This window comes from Pocillopora damicornis, chromosome 4 (assembly GCF_964200805.1).
Source record: "Pocillopora damicornis chromosome 4, jaPocDami1.2, whole genome shotgun sequence".
Lineage (NCBI taxonomy): Eukaryota > Metazoa > Cnidaria > Anthozoa > Scleractinia > Pocilloporidae > Pocillopora > Pocillopora damicornis.
Window position 1 is genome coordinate 23,794,866 of NC_142673.1, and position 17,763 is coordinate 23,812,628.

Genomic DNA, 17,763 nt, shown 5'->3' on the forward strand with positions numbered 1-17,763 from the left:
GTGGGCTTCGCCGCCCCTGGTCAAGTGAGATGAAAAGGCAGGTGTCACACCATCACTAGGTGATCAGTTAAGACTTTATAAATCCCTTCGACGCATGTTTATCACCTGAGGATGAGTGCAATATCGTTGCTTTTTTGAAGTGAATTTGTATGAGTCATCCATACAAATTTCAGTATATTCAAACGAATTTTCATCGCGGAAAATGTTATATTATTTTCATTCGATGGCAGTGTATTTTTTTAGCCCTCGCGAATCCAGCTTATTTTCACTTTTTGACAAGTTAAGTTTAAGTTCTAGTTCAAAATCAAAATCAAAAGAAAGTTTCCTTGATCCGGTGAGCTCCCATTGTTGGTTATCAAGACAGGGTCGCTTGTCAGTTGTCGGAAAACTACAACCAAACTAATAAATAACAACGGCCAATCAGGAGAAAGCAAAATACCTGCAATAGCCAATGAGAATTCAAAGTAATGACAACCAAACTGCCTGAAACGTGGGAAAACGCGAGAGATTAAGTCATGATTGGTTTTAATTTTGTATCTGATTGGTTGAGAAGGTCGCCCGAGTTTTCGGGACCAATCAAAGAGCGAAGTGTAGCAAAAGCAAAGCAATCACAGATTCCTTTCGACGCTCAAGATAGATAACATGGTACATTAACTTCCTGTAAGCATTGCATAACTTTGGAATTTCCGGTAAAAGATTTCAAGCTTCGCTTTCTTGTTTTATTACTCGTAAAAAATCACTCTTCTTTGAACCTTTCTTTCACCTACTCAAAAATAACAGCCTTGTTCTGACGAAATTAAACTCCGAATCTATTACTGGAAATTTTCCTCGGCGTGCCCCTAAAATGCTTAAATAGGGACCTTAGGCAGTCAGGACGGCAACGCCAAGGAAGACATCGATTAAAAAATGAATTTCTGCCTTTAATTAGAATTTAAAAAATCGCTGCATTTTCCGTCTTATACGGCGCCACACCTCAACTTCAGCATAACGTATAAAAGAAACGTTGAGTTCCAAATGGAAATTGAAATAATTTGCCGTCGCGGTTTCGGTTCGCAGACGACGTAAGTTGTGGCGATTTCACGTTGTTGTTTTGCACGAGACGGCTAAGAAATGTACAAAGTTTTAAAACGCATGTGCTGAGCTATTGTTCTGCCAATTAGATCTTTTGTTTTTTTCGTGTCCTCGTTGTCGTCGCCGTCGTGGTTTGCTTAAGGTCCCTAGTATTCAACGCAAGGAAGAGTTTTAACAGCGATGTGGTATAATAGGATAAGTGAAAGGAAACGGCGCCAAAACTTTTATATCATTGTGAACTACTTTCTCTGCTTTTTGTGAAGTTATCTTTCCATGAGATATCAGCATTTGTGTGAGGGAAGAAAACTTTTTGTATAAGTTATTACGTTGCCACTAACCACTCTTGCCAGCCAACGAGATTTCAGAATTTCGCGCCGCGCGCGAATATCAATTACCATTAATACATACTTTTTGATAACTTTCGTAATTCATAAAGGGATTCGAAAGGAGTAGGGAGAAGAATAGATATTAAATGTGTGAAAGCTGGAGTGATCCAATTTTCCCTTTTGGAGCCTCCGTAAGCAAATGTAGGCCGCGTGACATGTTAACCCTGTTACTGATCCCTGGATTACAGCGCGCGCGCTCAAGAAAGAACTTCGTTACGTCACAATAGGATGATTACGAACTAGTAACGAAAAATTAGTTTTTCAGATCACATCTTGCAGCTACTTATCGTTTTAATTAAAGAAATTAAAAGTAGAGTCATGGAAGAAACAAGGCAAGAAGTAGATACGGGGGAAGACGATCGAAAACAGTGGGACGAATCTGCAAGTCTTGAGGCGAGAGAGGCAAGGCCTGTTTTTAATCTTCAGCAAGTTCCTCTTGAAGCGAGAGAGGCAAGGCCTGTTTTTAATCCTCAGCAAGCTCCAACAAGTTTTCTACAGCAACAAAACTCACCAGCTCTGTCGACCCAGCTGCCGACGATCTGTTCACAAAATTCTAACGTGCTTCCTCAGATGCCTGTTTATCCAACTCCTCGATTTTACTATCAATGTTATGCCCCACCGCCATACTCCAGACCAATGTTTGATCCTTCTGCTTCATATCAAGCTTTCTATCAAAATGAAGGTATTTAATAACTTTTGTATCGATCAATTAGTTAGCTTGTTATTACGCCATTGAAGTAGAGGGCCCAAAAAAAACCAAGTTCATTAAATCGGCCAATGAGGATTAAGATGAATTTCTCAAGAAGCCTGTGAGAGCTCTTTGCACGGGAAAACGAAAGATACCAAGCCGCGCTTGGTTGGTTTACAGTTGTCTTGCCGAGGGAATGGCGAGAATTTTTTTGGATCAGTTACAGTACACATCGAACTATACAACCAAAGCGATTAAATAGCGGATAACTCTTAGTAGCTAATGGTGAAAACTTAGCTGTTGTTGTATATTTACCCTGGTGTTCACTGCCTGTCTTTCTATATTTTATAGATAAAGATGTAAGCTTGTAAACTTTTAAAAAAGGTCTTTCAGCGCAGTGTTCAAAGAATTCACTAACGTGCTTAAGATAAAAGACTGGATATTACTGACGCCTCACAAGTTTGATTATATTTGACGATAGAGACTTCTTCATCTAGTACCTCTTTCAATAGTGTCGCTAATGGCAAAGTTAAAATTTGAAAGGTTCTAATGTCAACTTTTTTGTTTGATAACCCTGGTGACGAACCAACAACTTAATACAAGTTTTTTATATCTGACACAGATTTTCGCCCCAAAGAGAAGCGCCGCCGGTGTAGAACAGTTTTCACTCAAGAACAACTCTTCCTTCTCGAGACTGGATTCGATGAGCAGAAATACCCGGATGGCAGATTCCGCCAGGAGATGGCTGAGAAAACAGGCCTCCCTGAGGACAGAGTTCAAGTTTGGTTTCAAAACAGACGAGCCAAAGAAAAGCGACTTATGGAGGAGAAACTGTTCCGTGAAGCGCAACCAGAGAATGTTAGCACAGTGGAGCACGAAAGAAGCCGTATAGTCAGAACTGTCGGCGAGAAACGATCAAAACCGGATGCTAGTTTCCAGCCTCACCTAGAGGAAGACGTAAGAGGACTGGACATAGTAACTACAGAAGTAGAGGATAGTGGTGTGGTGAATAAATTTGGAGGCGAAGGTTGGTTTCATTAAAAAGTTTTGTTCCGTCTCAACACTGACATCAGGTAGTGTTTATCATGATCCCCACCCACCCCTCGTCCCAAATATGTGTTGTATTTTAAAGTAACCTTATAAGAATCCTTGACGTACCTACTGCTCAGCCGAAGGTCTATCATCTTTGATATGGGCCCAGTCGTGAGAAGATAGCCTCATTGAACGATCGAGGTCGCATTTAACTGTTATCACTCAAGTATTAGGTTGCATTTCCCATTTCCTTTATTCGCAGTATTCAGCGGTCATATTTTACAAGAAAACTAGGTAAGTAGGGAAACATCAAGACTCGAGGGGAAACAAAACTAACTAGTTTTCCGAGGGACCATACATCAAGTGCTTTGTTGCATATTTAGATTTTCCCTTAAACAATCATGTGGCAAAAACACGCTGTTGCATTCGGCGCGCGGGCAACAACTGCGCAATTGTATCCCAGTCGGGATACATTTGAATTTGATCAGGAAAAACAATAATGTTATGGAATATTAACTATTTACTCTGCTTAAGGTTCCTTTTTATCCGAGGGCAGACGTAGAAATCAAACATTTTTTCGGAGAGTTTAAACATTATGCTCTTGTTTTTCAAGTGTGCAGAAATGTTCAAGACCTTGATCCTTGTTGCCCGAATTATGTCGAGAAGGCTGACGAGAATCAAGCATCGTATCGAATCATAAAGAGGAGCGCCCCTTGAACAGAGATCCTACCTCTCGTTAGGTGTTAATAAGTTATTTTTACGTTTAATACTAATGTATTTATTATTTGATGAAATATAATTACAGTTCATGGTGTTTTATTTACAGGTCAGGTTACGACTCATACCATAACAGAGGCGCATCTACCAGGTATCAATATCACCACTTACTTGACTTCAGGCCCCCTTCCTAATCTCAGTGTATCTCGGGTTGAATCAGTCGAGACAAGAGTTGATGACCAGGCGGACGAGAACCAAGTCTTAATTACCTTGGACAACTCAGTAAGTTCATCGTCCTCGAATCCATTTGACAACCTTCCACGACATCTTTTTGTCAACAACGATGTTTCAGCCTTCTGTCAGAGCAGTAGCAACGATGGCAACAAAATGTTTCAAGGGAATCCAAAAACTTTGGCGGATGTTTACCTCGCAGAAGTCATTCAAACACACGGAGAAGAAGTCGTCATCAGCACCGAAGAGTCCGAGATCATTGAGCCTCAAGCCTGCTCAGAAAACATTGACTTACCTGAAAGAAGGCGTTCAAATTCTCCAGTACCGGAATATTTAAATCTTTGAGCATAGAATTTTATTTTCGAATACTACGTGATACTGTGGTTATTGCTGAAACTGCCAAGCCTAATAGGCTACACGGAGATATTATAGAAACAGATTGTTCTTTTACATTAGTAATTGTATAAATGAGTGCCTCGATATTTTCATTAAAGAACGTGAATTTTACCGCAAAGTAATTTATTCGCGCTGTTAAGTCACAATTTAAACTGGACAACTCCCATCTTACCAACCTCGTTCCCACAAACCTCTTCTTTTAGGGAGTGGGATGAAGAGGGAACCTCAAAACAAGGTTGCCTCCTAGCCTCGTATCCTATATTAATTGAGCCCCGTCATGTTCTGCCCGCTCGCAATTGGTCTAATTGTGTCACAGTTAAAACTGAGAAATATTCATGTAATATCCCTAATTTTTCTTCCATTTAAAACCACCGTTAACTAACAAAAGGAGGATGTTTTTTTTCGGAAGGTTCGTTCCATTTCTACAATGGTTGTCAGAGAACCATTGCCTTTGTTCTTCTGAGCACTCTGTGTTGGTTGGGGGTAGGGGAAACGAGTTCTTTAGCCTTGGCAGATACTAGACGGATTTCAAAGCATGAGGAAACTGAAACTCATATCCAGTTTCAATCAAAGGATCTAGAGCCCGTTTTTCGAAGGTCCTGGGAACTAGACGGGTCCATTAAGCTGTACTGTTCCATTTAACATGGAATTTTTAAAACTATGATATAAAAATATGAACTAAAAAAGACATAATGGACTGGTTAGGGTGCTAGAACCTGCCTCTGTATTCCTTAAATTATTATTTCAAAATATTGCTTCGGGCCCGTAAAGTTACCGTGAATTTTGAATAACAGCCCCAGGCCCCTTACGGCACGACTTTCTGCAGTATCCAGAAACAAGGAAATGCTGCTTGAATTGGGGGAAAGAGATCCAACGAGAGAAGTAACTTGGTCTGTTTAAATTCATTCAGTCCTACTTCGAACAAGACGAATAAGTAATGCTAGTAGGACTTAGTGAAGTCCAATTCAGTCCGGTATGAGTGATTGATAAAAGTGGAAGACCACGAATTTGTCAATAGTGATTATGATTACAGACAGAATTGGACGACACGAAGTTCTGTTACCAATTCGTCAAACCTGACAAAATTTGGGAAAAACAAGCCATCTGTTACACGTTTTCCATAGAACAACAGTCAACTCGGCGAAATATCCGGCAACAGTGCGCGCACATGACGCGCACACTGTCCTGATAGTGCTCAAACCAGACTGGTGATAACCAATCGCATTCAAAAATGTTGTTCTAGTTTTAATTAGCTATGGTAATGGAACTTCATGTCGTCCAATTCGGTCTGTAATCATACGAGTGATAACAAAACCAACCACCGCGCAGCGGGATTCTGATTTGTTTATCACGACGATACGAAGTCTTATTACCAATTAATTATAACATTATAATCTCCGAGAGAACAGCCAAGTTATGAAAGAAAGGGAAATTTGCATTAAAAGACTGAAAGATCGTGATTGGTTGATTAACACTACAACTTTGAATGTAATTGGCTTATTGAGCTGTCCGATAAAAACTTGGCGAGTGAATTAGGGGAAATAGGAGTTTTAAACCCAATCAGAATCGAGGAAGTAGTAATTCTTAAGATTAGTGAATTTATTGTATCAATAAAGGTATCAACGACGAAAGATAAAATACAGACACTTGCACGTACAATAATTTATTAGAACACGGTTCATGCGTAATAAGCGCATTCAGACAAAACGACATCTCGAGAAAAATGCACTTTTAACAAACAATGAGATCCTGTGCATCTTAATATTATTATAAACCTTTAATCCATGTACTTACAGCATAAAACTAAACTTCTTGGAGAAAATATAAATAGCTTTAAATTTCTTAATACTTCTTCCTGACAATATACAATTTGCGCGCAACATTTCAAATACATCGACCAGCTTTCCTTAATAACATGAAATAAGTTTGTTAAAAAAATGTTGTAGTCAAATAACAGCAAGGATATAGGATTGGTAAGAAACAAATGAGTTGGCTTCCATCTCTAACTGTATCCCTAACGCCATAGAGAAATCGTCTGATTTTTTTTCATTCCAGTCACGGCCTGGAAGCACGTATTCAACTCTGCGTTGTTACTACGTTCACTGCTTAGGTAAAATTATCTAAACCTTTTCGCTGTTGCCAAAGTTCGCATATTTATCTTACAAATTAAATTGGTTATATCAGTGGTTCTTATCAGCAGGCCACAATTCAAAATTTGATTGTGATCTTATCAAAAATTACTGAATGAGAAGGTATAGAACTAATAAGGTTTCCATATATATTTTAACTTTGGTTTGAGTCTGCATCAACTGATCTGATCAATGAGAGACACTGCAAGGATGCGGTTGAAACAGAGCGAGGGATGGTTTCTTAAGAACTTGAGCACACATCTGCGATTGGACAGAGGTGATTGAACTGCCTCAAGGCACCACTAGGATGAGAAGATGATGATCTTGCACTTTAACCATCACTGGTTACTTAACAGAGCCTATTATTGGTATGTCTCCAGACAATGAACAAATAATATCCATTTGCTCTCTCTCCAATTCAGTTTACTGCTTTTAATCCAGCTGAATCACATTTGACGACCCGTGAGGACCAAGAAGTCCATGAGTCCATGGATACTGAGGACGACAAAAATAAAGAAACTCTGAATACAAAACAAATAAATGATTCGCTTCTAAACAAATTACTGTGCTTAGTCGGTGGCTGAATGAGTTGTTAATTATTACAACTGAGTGTCAAAAGTAATGCGGGATTGCTTTTGATTCGCTTTGCTACGCAATATGATTGGCAGGAAAACTCCCTCCACTCTCTCAACCGATCAGGCACAAAACTAGCACCAATCACGACTAGGTCACCCGCGTTTTCCCGCGCTTTGGGCGGTTTGCTTGCTTTTGCTTTGAGCCCTCATTGGCATCTTGTGATATTTTCCTTTCTTCTAAAAGCTTTTGCGATTACTTTGGGTTAGGTTTTACGACACTCAATTGGAAAACGCACTTAGGTCTTGGTATTCACAAGTTCCCGTGCCATTTCGAGATAAATATCGAAATATCAAAACAGCCTTTCTTAACACAATTATTTTGAGAAAAAGAAGCCACTGAGGTACAAAAAAAATAGAAAGAAAATAACTAAGCCGACTTAGATCTAAAAAAACAATTTTTGCCAACAGGACAAGTCCTTTTAAAAACTACATTGTAATCAAAATTTAAACATTGATTACTTGTAAATAATTTTCCTATGTAACTTATTCATGAACTATTCAGCAGCAACGCACAAAAAAAGGTTCAAAATTTGACACAGAATAGCTAAAACAAGTTTAACTGCTTTTAAACATACGTTTCCCATACAATATCTTTTAACTAAACCATTGTGCAGAACAGAGTTAATCTAATGAAACCACTGCCGAACAGTGACTAGCCAAGCAGTTAGATTTCATTATAGTTCACAAGCTAAGGCCCAGTTGTCTCTGAATGCTCTGAGATTCGTTGTCCTGGACACTATAATCGATTGGCTGTATCTAAACAAGTGGAACCTTCAGTACAAGTTATCCTTTTGCGATTGGTTTTCAAGAAGGCCCCTTTATTAACAGACGCACTGTAAGATGAATATGACATAAAAAATATCTAGGACTACAGACTATCTACCTACCTATAACTTGTCACACTAGAGGTTCTCAGTTTCCTCTCTGACACACAATGATTATGACATAAATAAAAACACAAACAACACAAACAACAAAAACAGCAACAGAATTGACAAAAAAGAAACTATCATTCATTAAAAGTACTTACAGTTTCGTTGGGAGAAAAAAGAGGGTACATACTTTCGAGATCAAGTCCTATCAAAAGACAGATGATGAGAGGCATTTAACCAAAAGAAAGAGCAAAAATAATTGGTGAGCAAAGTTAGCCCTATTGCTTTTCAGGTGCAAGTGTCACAATTTGACTCCAATCTTGGTTTAACATTAATTTCTTAAAAAATAACACACAAAATCCATCACAAAGAAAAGAAAAGAAAAGAAACAGAAAGGACAATAAAAGTTAATACAATAAATGGTGGATTTCCCTCTACTTATTCCAGAGTTTCAACAAGGCAGGTTACCAGTGGTCTATTGCCACTCATAGCACCTCTCAACATAGTTTGTTTATTAGCCTGAAAGCAAGCTCTTGTGTTTGGGTTTTGCATTAACCCTTTACCCCCTAACATCAGTATCCATATTCTCCATACCATTCACTATACATTTCCCTAGGTGCTGACAAAGAGAATTTGTTTAATAATCAACAGCTGCTGTAGTTGGTGATCATTTCCTATATTCTCATGACCTTACTGTTTGATTCAAGGGTGATATTGCAAGGAGATATCAGATGCTAGTCACTCTTAAAAGGTTACAGGGTTAAGGCCCTTTTCCCAGGCACAGCTGTCTACAACATCAGCTGTCATCTGTAGAAATCATTACTGAAATCCTTGCCTATTGAAAAACCAATCAAGATAATATATAATTTTTTTTTTGTGGTGAACGACAAAGTACCTTGGCACGGAAAGTCCAGTGGAGGAGGAGGGAAAAAGTTTGGATTCAGCAGTGATGAGGTTGATGTTCCAGGTATTGTACCTGTGTTGTTTGGAAACACCATTGGATTCAAACCAGGAGGTGATTTAACTCCACCAGGTCCAGGTGCAGTGTTAATGACACCATAGGGTGGCCTATACAAACAGAACACTTTCAGACACTACTATGTTACCAGTCTAGAGAGATTTACATCAATGACCCACATCATGTGGCCAAATTAGAAAAAAAAATACTCATTTTTGTACATCAAAATTTTTTGCATACTTCTCAAATGTAGAATAAGTATGATTTTGGTTCAACAATTGAACATTTAATGTCCATGCATCCAATGAAAGACTGTTCCACGGTCTAGAATTCTTGAAATTTACTGGCAGAAGTGTATGCAGCCTACATGAGGGGCTGAGAAACAAACAATGTACCTGGGTGTGTTTAAATCACGATCATTGTCACTTTCTTGATCATCATCATTATCATTTGTATCCTTTTCACTTTCTGAATCAGAGTCGAGAGTGAGGTCTATAATGTCACAATCTTTTTCCTTCTTATTGTCGACTTCTTTTGTATCTCCTGAAAAAAATCAGAATCAGGCAGTTACTCTAAAGGGCAACTCTCAGCTACTAGCAAATGACAAAATTCTCCTTCCTCTACATGTATACAAGGGTAAATACACTCAGCTCTTTCATTCCCAAGGTCTCATTAAAAACTCTCCTAAACTGACTGCCATGCAATTCGTAAGGAGTTATTTTGGAGAATTTGGTATTAGATCGATTAATAATCTCACAATTTATATTTTTTCCATTCACTTAACTTGTCTCCTTGATATTATATTGATTTAGTATGGAGAAATTATGTTTTGGTCACCCGTGGGAGTTTATGTGTTAATTCAATATCTAGAGGAAGCTGAAAAACATCTTCGATAGGAGATGGCTATTCATGAAAAGTCTGAACCCTACTGCTCAGGAAAGAACAATATAAAAAGTTCCTAAAATAAATAAAATTGCACAATTGCAGGAGACAAAAAAAAAATTAAACAATTTTCAACATACAGATGTGTGTGACATACCCTGGTGATTCAGTTTGCTTGATGAGACACTTTTTTCTGGTGATGACACAACTGCACTAGATATAAGTGCACTAATTGCTTTCTTACTTTCATGTTCTGAGGAAGAGGAATGAAAGAAAAGATCAGCACTACTATTAACTTTCAATGTTTTTGCACAACTTTAGAGATTTAAATTTGAAGAAAATACTTTTACATAAATAAGTCCAGTGGCTTTTATTTCATTTTTTGGCTTAGGAGTGCCACAGGTATGGGGGCAGCCACTGTTCACATGTTTCTCCCACATTTGGCACCTGTTCTGGAGCAGCACTTCATCTAGGGCAGCACTTTATAGGGTAAATATGCTTGGTGATATCCAATATTAACAACTGCCATTACAACCTCTGCCATGTTTCATGGAGTGCTTTCACTGATCAGTTACAAGCTGTTCCTAGGGCCTTACCCACTCTTCTGTCAACTTGCTCTAAAATTTAGGCTCTGAGTGACTCACAAATATTTTATCTGCCTTCTGTATCTGTGAATGGAGTGTTTTAAGTGAAGTGTCAAGCCTACAAAATTTGGGCAAAACAAGGAGTACTGACCTGGCTGCTTATTCATATATATTAAGGATCAAAAGCAGATAGGTGCTTTATACCTTGCAAGTCGTTTATTGGTCTCCAAGAACCATCTTCATGAAATGAAATCTCATTACAATTCACAGCTGCCTCAAGAATCTCTCTGAACAATCTGTAAGAACAAAAGATACAAAGTTTTTGTTGAAAGTGTCTTATACACTTCAGACATTTGATTGTTTGTTACAAATTCGTTTTCGGTGAACAAAGTTAATGGTTCCTGCAGTGTTACACTTTGGGTTGAAAAATTATCAAATTCTTGTCTCTTGATTTTTAAAGGGTACTCAATTTCTCTGTTATAACCTTTAGGAGAAGTAAAATGCACAACTCAACATCAAAATGGAGATACATAGCTACAATTGATTTCAGATGCAGGATGCTTTCCTTGTTTGTGATTGGTACTCCACAGAATTTATGTTAAATCAATTTAAGGAAATTCCCTCACTGTAATACCAAACTCATGTTTTAAGGTTGTATACCCCTGTGCCTAACAAGAATGTGAGAAAAAGCTTCCTACCCGTCCAATACAAGTTTGTCGAACGGCGCCTTCTTATCACAAACTGGACAGATCCATGTTGTTTTCCTACAGGGATATTAAAGAGCAAAAGAAAAGAAAACATCACATTTATGTTTTTTTAAAAAACAAAAAAAAAAGAATAGAAGAAGATTTAAATTAAAACAAAACAGAGATTTACTTTCAATATGCAGTGTAGAAAAAATTCAATTTCCACTTGTAAGAGAAATTACTCTTTTTTTACAATAGTGTGTGGCTCAGAATAAAAATTTTGAACTTTTGTAGCCTGTACATTTGTAAAACAAAAACAAATATCATTACGATAGCTCTTATACAACAAGAGAAAATTCAAAGAAACATCAATTAACAGTGAAAGCTATTTAATGTACCTTTCATTCATCTGCAAATACAAAGCTGCATCAAAGCATTGTAAGTGGTTACATGTGATGGCCCTGCAAGTGAAAACAAACAAGTTATTTAAAAGGAAATAATCTATGGACAACCATTCAGTCCTAAGTAAGTTCTAACAAAATTAGTACTTACCTGCAAGGAAGTGTCATCCGTGTCTTCCCAAGCTAAAAGAACAACAATGAAATTAAAACAAAAAACAAAAAAAACCATGGCTGGTGTTAAATCAGAAATTCATGTTAAGATGCATATCATAGATTGTTGTATAAATTTCAGTACAGATCCAAAAGAACAGGGCTGAAATAACTGAAAACAAACATAAACCCCATCTTATGCCAAATTAAATTGAACTCACTGGACAAAGAAGAGAAACTCGTAAACTTGTAGTGGCCACTTCACTATCTGGATCATGGGCCAACTTTTCCTTGACTGAAATAAAAAATCAAGAAACACCTAACTTAGAATATCTTAAAACTATATGTCAGTAGTTTTCTAATATGTATGCTGCTACAGGAGTACATGCACTTTGCAAAATTAAAAGCACTCACTCAGTGCCCTTGAGTGGTCTGGATTTCTGTAACCATTGATCTTTAGTCTCTGTATTAAGCAACTTGAAGTGACAGCCCTGACAAGTTTTACTGTTACCACATGTCTCTGTTGAATAGAATCACAATTCAAACAGTGCTTAGTTTTGTAAAATCTATATAGCTTCCCACTATGTTGACCCCAGATTAGTGTAGAAATTAATTTAGTTGTTTATTGCAAAACTTGCATCATATAGAACACAAAAACAACTATAACCTCCTCTGCTTCTCAAAATCTATAATGAAGCCAAAGGTAATTGTAACATTATTTTTTTAGTTCTTTCCTCCACATGTTGGATCTATTCATATTAATTCTTAATAGGAGTAAAAATAACTCAGGTACAGCCCATATGTACAAAGTTCAAACATCATATTGTGGTGTTCAGTTTGCATTGTAATATTTGAGGAATTTTATGGGAGGAAACCTTAAATCAATTAATATGCATCACTGTGTCCCTACTGATGAGATTCTTCAAAAAACACCTCATGAAATTTTAGCTGCCAGCATTCCTAAAACTTCACTCACATTTTTAAAAGGAAAACTGCTTTGTGCAGAGCCTTTTGTTATAATTTGTGGAATATCTAACTCCATTGAATAAATAATCAGGCTTACCTGACCAAATTTTGGTGTCCATGAAACATGAATGTGATTTGGTACAGTTGGTGATAGACGACACAATTGTGTTATATTTACTGGTTTACTGGGTCGTTTTGATTCAGTATTAGGATTGCAATTCTGTGATGTGTGACCCTGAAAGAAAATCAACTTTCAATTAGCAATTACAAACATTGTTAAGCCCTCAACTTCCAAGGTCTGATATTTACTTCTCCCACTAAACTGACACATGTCTTTTCATAAATTAGTTGTCTAGGGGAAAATTTAGTTTACAATCAAGAAAAAAACCCCTAGTAGCAAGTTTTTGTTTATTAACCAAGTTGACTTATTGGGTAAAACTTAACATCCAAAGGAAAAGAATTATGTCAATCACTTTAAATTTGAAAGGGTTAGGTCGATGATTTCTTTGTGATTTCAGTACTGATAAATTTGTCCAATATTTGATCAAAATTTCTATGCTCTGGAGATTCTCATTGCATATAGTATGCTTTAGAAACAGAAAAAGAGTTAACTCATTTCATCACACTGCCAGTCTCTTGGCCATTTTTTAAGCAAAACGTCACAGCTCAAGCTTCAGAAACAATATAATAGACAGTTTGTTTCAAGCACACCTTCAAACAAGAACATAAGAAAATTGGAACATACTGTATTAATCTGACACATTTTTCCATTCACTTTGACACACAGCGAAGATGGAAAGTTGTCCTCTTGTACACAACTTGTTTCAAATAGGCAAAATCTGAATATGAAAGATGCACTTTATTATAAGGAACAATAAATACAACCTTCCCCCTTAATTCTAAAATTCAAGTTGAAATCCTGTCAACTAAATGGATGTAGTTTAGTTGGGCAGAAACATTAAACTACCTTCGTACACTACATTTACTTCATTTATACTGCATCCCTGGGTATGAACTGACCTATGTGTTATAGCAAGTAATTCAATCCTGCATGGCTCTCTACAGACTCAATACATGAAACAAAATAGTAGTCTGAGAGGACTGAAATGTGACCAGTTCATGACCAATTCAAATCTGTTATTAACCCAGCATGAGATCAACATACCAAAGACCAAATTCTTTCAAAATGCAGGGAAAAAGAATAAATAGGATTAAATAAAGCCAGCTTATACTGGATAACTAAAGTACTAATTATATGAGAGAAAGCTCAACATAATACTTTAGGCACAAACAATACCAGCCAGCTGCCAATCATAACTTAAGATTTGTATCATCTTTTCCTACTCAAAAAGCCACCCACACATTGTGTAATAAGATTCAAAACCAATAATGCATTCCAACATAACAATACCTTAACTGGACTTGGACTGTATACTCATTCCTAGAATTTGGCCGCGTATCCCTGAGAGAGGTTCAACTGTATGGTTAGTTCATGCAGATGTTTAAACACTCCTAAGAACTGCAAACTTATATATATATATCATCATTATTAATAGCAAAGTGGTGAGCAAATAAATCATGTCTGTGAAACATGTACTTTGCAAAGAAAGTGGCTCAGAAATCAATTTTTTTGGGTTGATAAAAGCAATTCATACAGGAGAATCTTCCAAAGAAAAAATTACAGGTGTACACAGCTGCTCATTGAGACCACCTTGAATTGTGTTCAGTGTTCTTCTTCTCAAGCAGTAACTGGTAAAATTTACTGCCTTTGGTACTTCTTCTGCCTGCTTAACTTTGCTTGGAAGTCTTCTAAATTCAACACTGTCAGCTAAATGGGTTTTTCTACTACAGTAATACTTAAAAAATTTATTTCACCTGTAGTGCTCAAAATTTGGAGAACACTGCTAGTGCACACTTTATAATAAACATACCATTTGTCAAACTAGGTATCTAGACTAAGATCTTAGGTAAATTTTAGATTCAAACTTAAATTTAATCAAGCTACTAAAAAAATTTGCTTACCTTGAACTACTTATAAGTTGTACTTGGCTCGGCGTAAGATGGAACATGACATATGCTTCTTGAAAGTGCGACAACCCACGAAGAACTAAAAACAACATTTTGTGAAACATAAGCAACACATCATGTGGCAAAATAAACAGGAGATTTGTCAGCAGAGTATGCAATTTCACCTAAAAAAGAGTATGTCTACATTTCTAAGTATATCCCTTCACACAAGCAGGCAACTTGCTCTTTAAGAGGAGAAAGAGAATTTAAAAATTTCATAAACCAGTTACAACGGATGACTGTATTCTCTGTTGTCTTAAAAATTCATCCTTCTCTATATCAACCTCTTCTGTCAATGAAAATCAAGCAAAATGAAACAAGGATTTTTAACCATAGTACATGTTGGTCACTTGATTTTATCAAGTTGTGTCTACCATTATCCTGACATGAAAATAGACATAGATTTGCATGGGCAGATGGCAATTTTAACACCAACACAATTTTTATCATATTTTCAAGCTTGAAATTATTCAAAAATTAAAAGTTAATTTTGACATAAGTATTTCAGTAAGTATCAGTAAGGAGGTAGCCACTGTGAGGACGGTAATTGTACAAGCATGTTTCAGTACATTCTATTTCTTCTATCACCGTATATAGTATTATATATATTATTATATAAATTGCACGATATACATGATCAGCGTAAAATTAGAGTGAAAAAGATCTAGGGATGTCATCCTCTTAATGTTGTTACAAATCTAATTATTTGGCTTTTTGGGCAGACTTCCCTAAGTGAAGGATTTAAATATCTAAAATAGTTTTCAATGGATTCCATGAAGACCATTCCTAATGGTTAACTCAGTATCTGTGCTTCTCTTAAGACAACAATTCCAAGCCCTTTCATGGTTCAAGAGTCATTTTGAAAGCCTTTAGAAGGCCAGCAGATATTTCTAATGTTCTCCTTTAGATTTATTATGAGTATACATTTCTAATATTGTCTTTTTTTTTCTTTGACCATAATAATTGATGTTGCATGGACCTATCTTCCCAAATTAAAAAACACTGCAGATTCCCCTAATAGCTCACGAGTTGTTCTGTATGATGGTACAAGACCAAACAACTTCTGTCATCAATTATTATATTGTGTTTGGACAATTTTTAATTGACTTCTAAAAAAAAAAAAAAAAAAAAGTGGTCAGATATGGTCATGTCATGAGGTAGGGAGTATTGTAAAACCTATAGAGCTGTTAAAATTATTCTGTTTTGTTTAATTTTCAGTTGTAAAACCTCTATCCTATCAATAAAGAAGACAGCAATAAAAGAGAATAGTTGAATAATGAAAAAAAAGAACCCTAAAAGGATTGTTTAGGCCATCTTTTGAATCCTGAATAGAGACAGGTTCACTGCAATGACCTCTTTTACTTTTCGATTCACTACACAAACAAATCCAACAGGCAGAATCTGATTTGAGAACAAAGTAAACAGAACAAAGCAAAACACAACAGAACATGTTAAAGAGCACTACTAACCCGATAATGATCATAATTAGAGTGTTCCTTTGAATTTTATTTTGAACACAAAGCACTCTCCGTCCTTAAACCGAAATTCTAAGAAAAGATTCAAACCACTCTTACATCAGTTTACCAAAGGCATTTGCCTTCTAAAGCCCACGCTTCGAACAAAGATTGCGAAAAGAATTTCCGTCCGTAATTTAAGGGCTTGGAGTACATCAACGTCTCTGTGGCGCGGAAATTTCTCCGCAAAGAAAAATTGGATAAAGAAAGTACATCTACTGAAAAAAAAAAGCATTTGACAGTCAATTTAATTTTTAAGTCCATAAACGACTTTATTCTGTCAAGCCTTACCAAAAAAAATGCTGTATCGTCATTACTTACTTCACGAATGACATTTCACTTACTAAGCAGAATGGAAATCTCTAGAAACAAACGAGACATGGCCGATTTTACACGGTGTTAACAGCCAAAATCCGCCTACTTTCTAAGGACGATACACTGAAGACTCACCTAAGCTTGTTGGTCGCACTAGGTCGTCGATTTGTTCAAAGAACGGTAAATGTGAAAGTCGAACGTCAGGGTGCACGGGAACGCCGGTTGTGTCCGAATTCACACTTTGTAATTGCGAAGAACGTTGAACTGGCGGTTGTATCGCCGGTCTTGGTTGAGCTGGAGGTATAACCACTTTCCGAGGGCATCGTCTTTCATACAATTCCCGTAGTTTCTTTCTGACATGATGATTTCCTTCGCTTTTCAACATTTGGAGCGCTCGGCCCATAAGTTCATGTTTTCTTCCCGTTTTAGACCGTCCCGCAAACACAAGCAGTGACTGTAATTCTGAGACGCGAAAACTCAATAGCATATGCTGTGTATGAAAGAAAAAATCTCAAATTAACAACTGGAATCATAATTATTAAAAAGAATACGCCGAACAACAGGAAATTTGTGGCTTTTCCTACCCGTAGATCCGCCACTTCGTCCATTTTGCTTTTTCCTAACTGATACTCTCCCCAGTTCCTCACTCATGTCTTCTGGCATAAAAAGAACAATAACATTAGTGACGTCACGTTCTTTTTTTCAGGAAGTGGAGAAGACATATACTTACAATGATTATGTAAGCCAGGAAGTTACCAAAAAGGGGGAAATTGTTTTGATATCGCATTAATTCTTAAAACAAACACTCCATGAGGTGTAAAGCTAGATTTTCTGCCACAGTGAGTTCAATGAAACTCCTTCCCTGAATATCAAACAAAGAGGAGTAGACAGGTCATAACAATTTGCAGAATATGGACATTTTCATGATATGAACATCAAATAATGAAGAAGTTACACACAGAAAATTTGGCAGCCATTAAAAAGGGAATGCAAAAACTGCTGGGCAATCACTTATATCATATCTCATCCAGGGCAGAAGTTTTTTCCTTAAAATAGGCAATTGGCTTTGCTCTGACAAAGGGC

General features: G+C 36.8%; 2 protein-coding genes across 2 annotated transcripts; one reads left to right on the forward strand and one right to left on the reverse strand.

The window, feature by feature from the left end:
* The first annotated feature begins 1,663 nt into the window (after positions 1-1,663).
* LOC113683505 (uncharacterized) lies at positions 1,664-4,629 on the forward strand. Its single transcript, XM_089205649.1, has 3 exons — positions 1,664-2,139; positions 2,768-3,172; positions 4,004-4,629. Exons 1-3 carry the CDS (start codon positions 1,776-1,778, stop codon positions 4,468-4,470), a joined length of 1,236 nt encoding a protein of 411 aa, XP_089061775.1. The 5' UTR covers positions 1,664-1,775; the 3' UTR covers positions 4,471-4,629.
* Positions 4,630-6,168: 1,539 nt separating this feature from the next.
* LOC113683506 (E3 SUMO-protein ligase PIAS2) lies at positions 6,169-17,390 on the reverse strand. Its single transcript, XM_027200758.2, has 17 exons — positions 17,265-17,390; positions 16,816-17,170; positions 14,807-14,891; positions 14,196-14,246; positions 13,530-13,623; positions 12,882-13,019; positions 12,233-12,338; positions 12,040-12,113; positions 11,820-11,851; positions 11,666-11,728; positions 11,280-11,345; positions 10,786-10,877; positions 10,155-10,250; positions 9,511-9,658; positions 9,053-9,225; positions 8,316-8,362; positions 6,169-7,145 (listed from the first exon to the last, which is right to left on the reverse strand). The coding sequence occupies exons 1-17, from the start codon at positions 17,286-17,288 to the stop codon at positions 7,083-7,085; spliced, it is 1,707 nt and encodes a 568-aa protein (XP_027056559.2). The 5' UTR covers positions 17,289-17,390; the 3' UTR covers positions 6,169-7,082.
* Between the last annotated feature and the right edge of the window lie 373 nt (positions 17,391-17,763).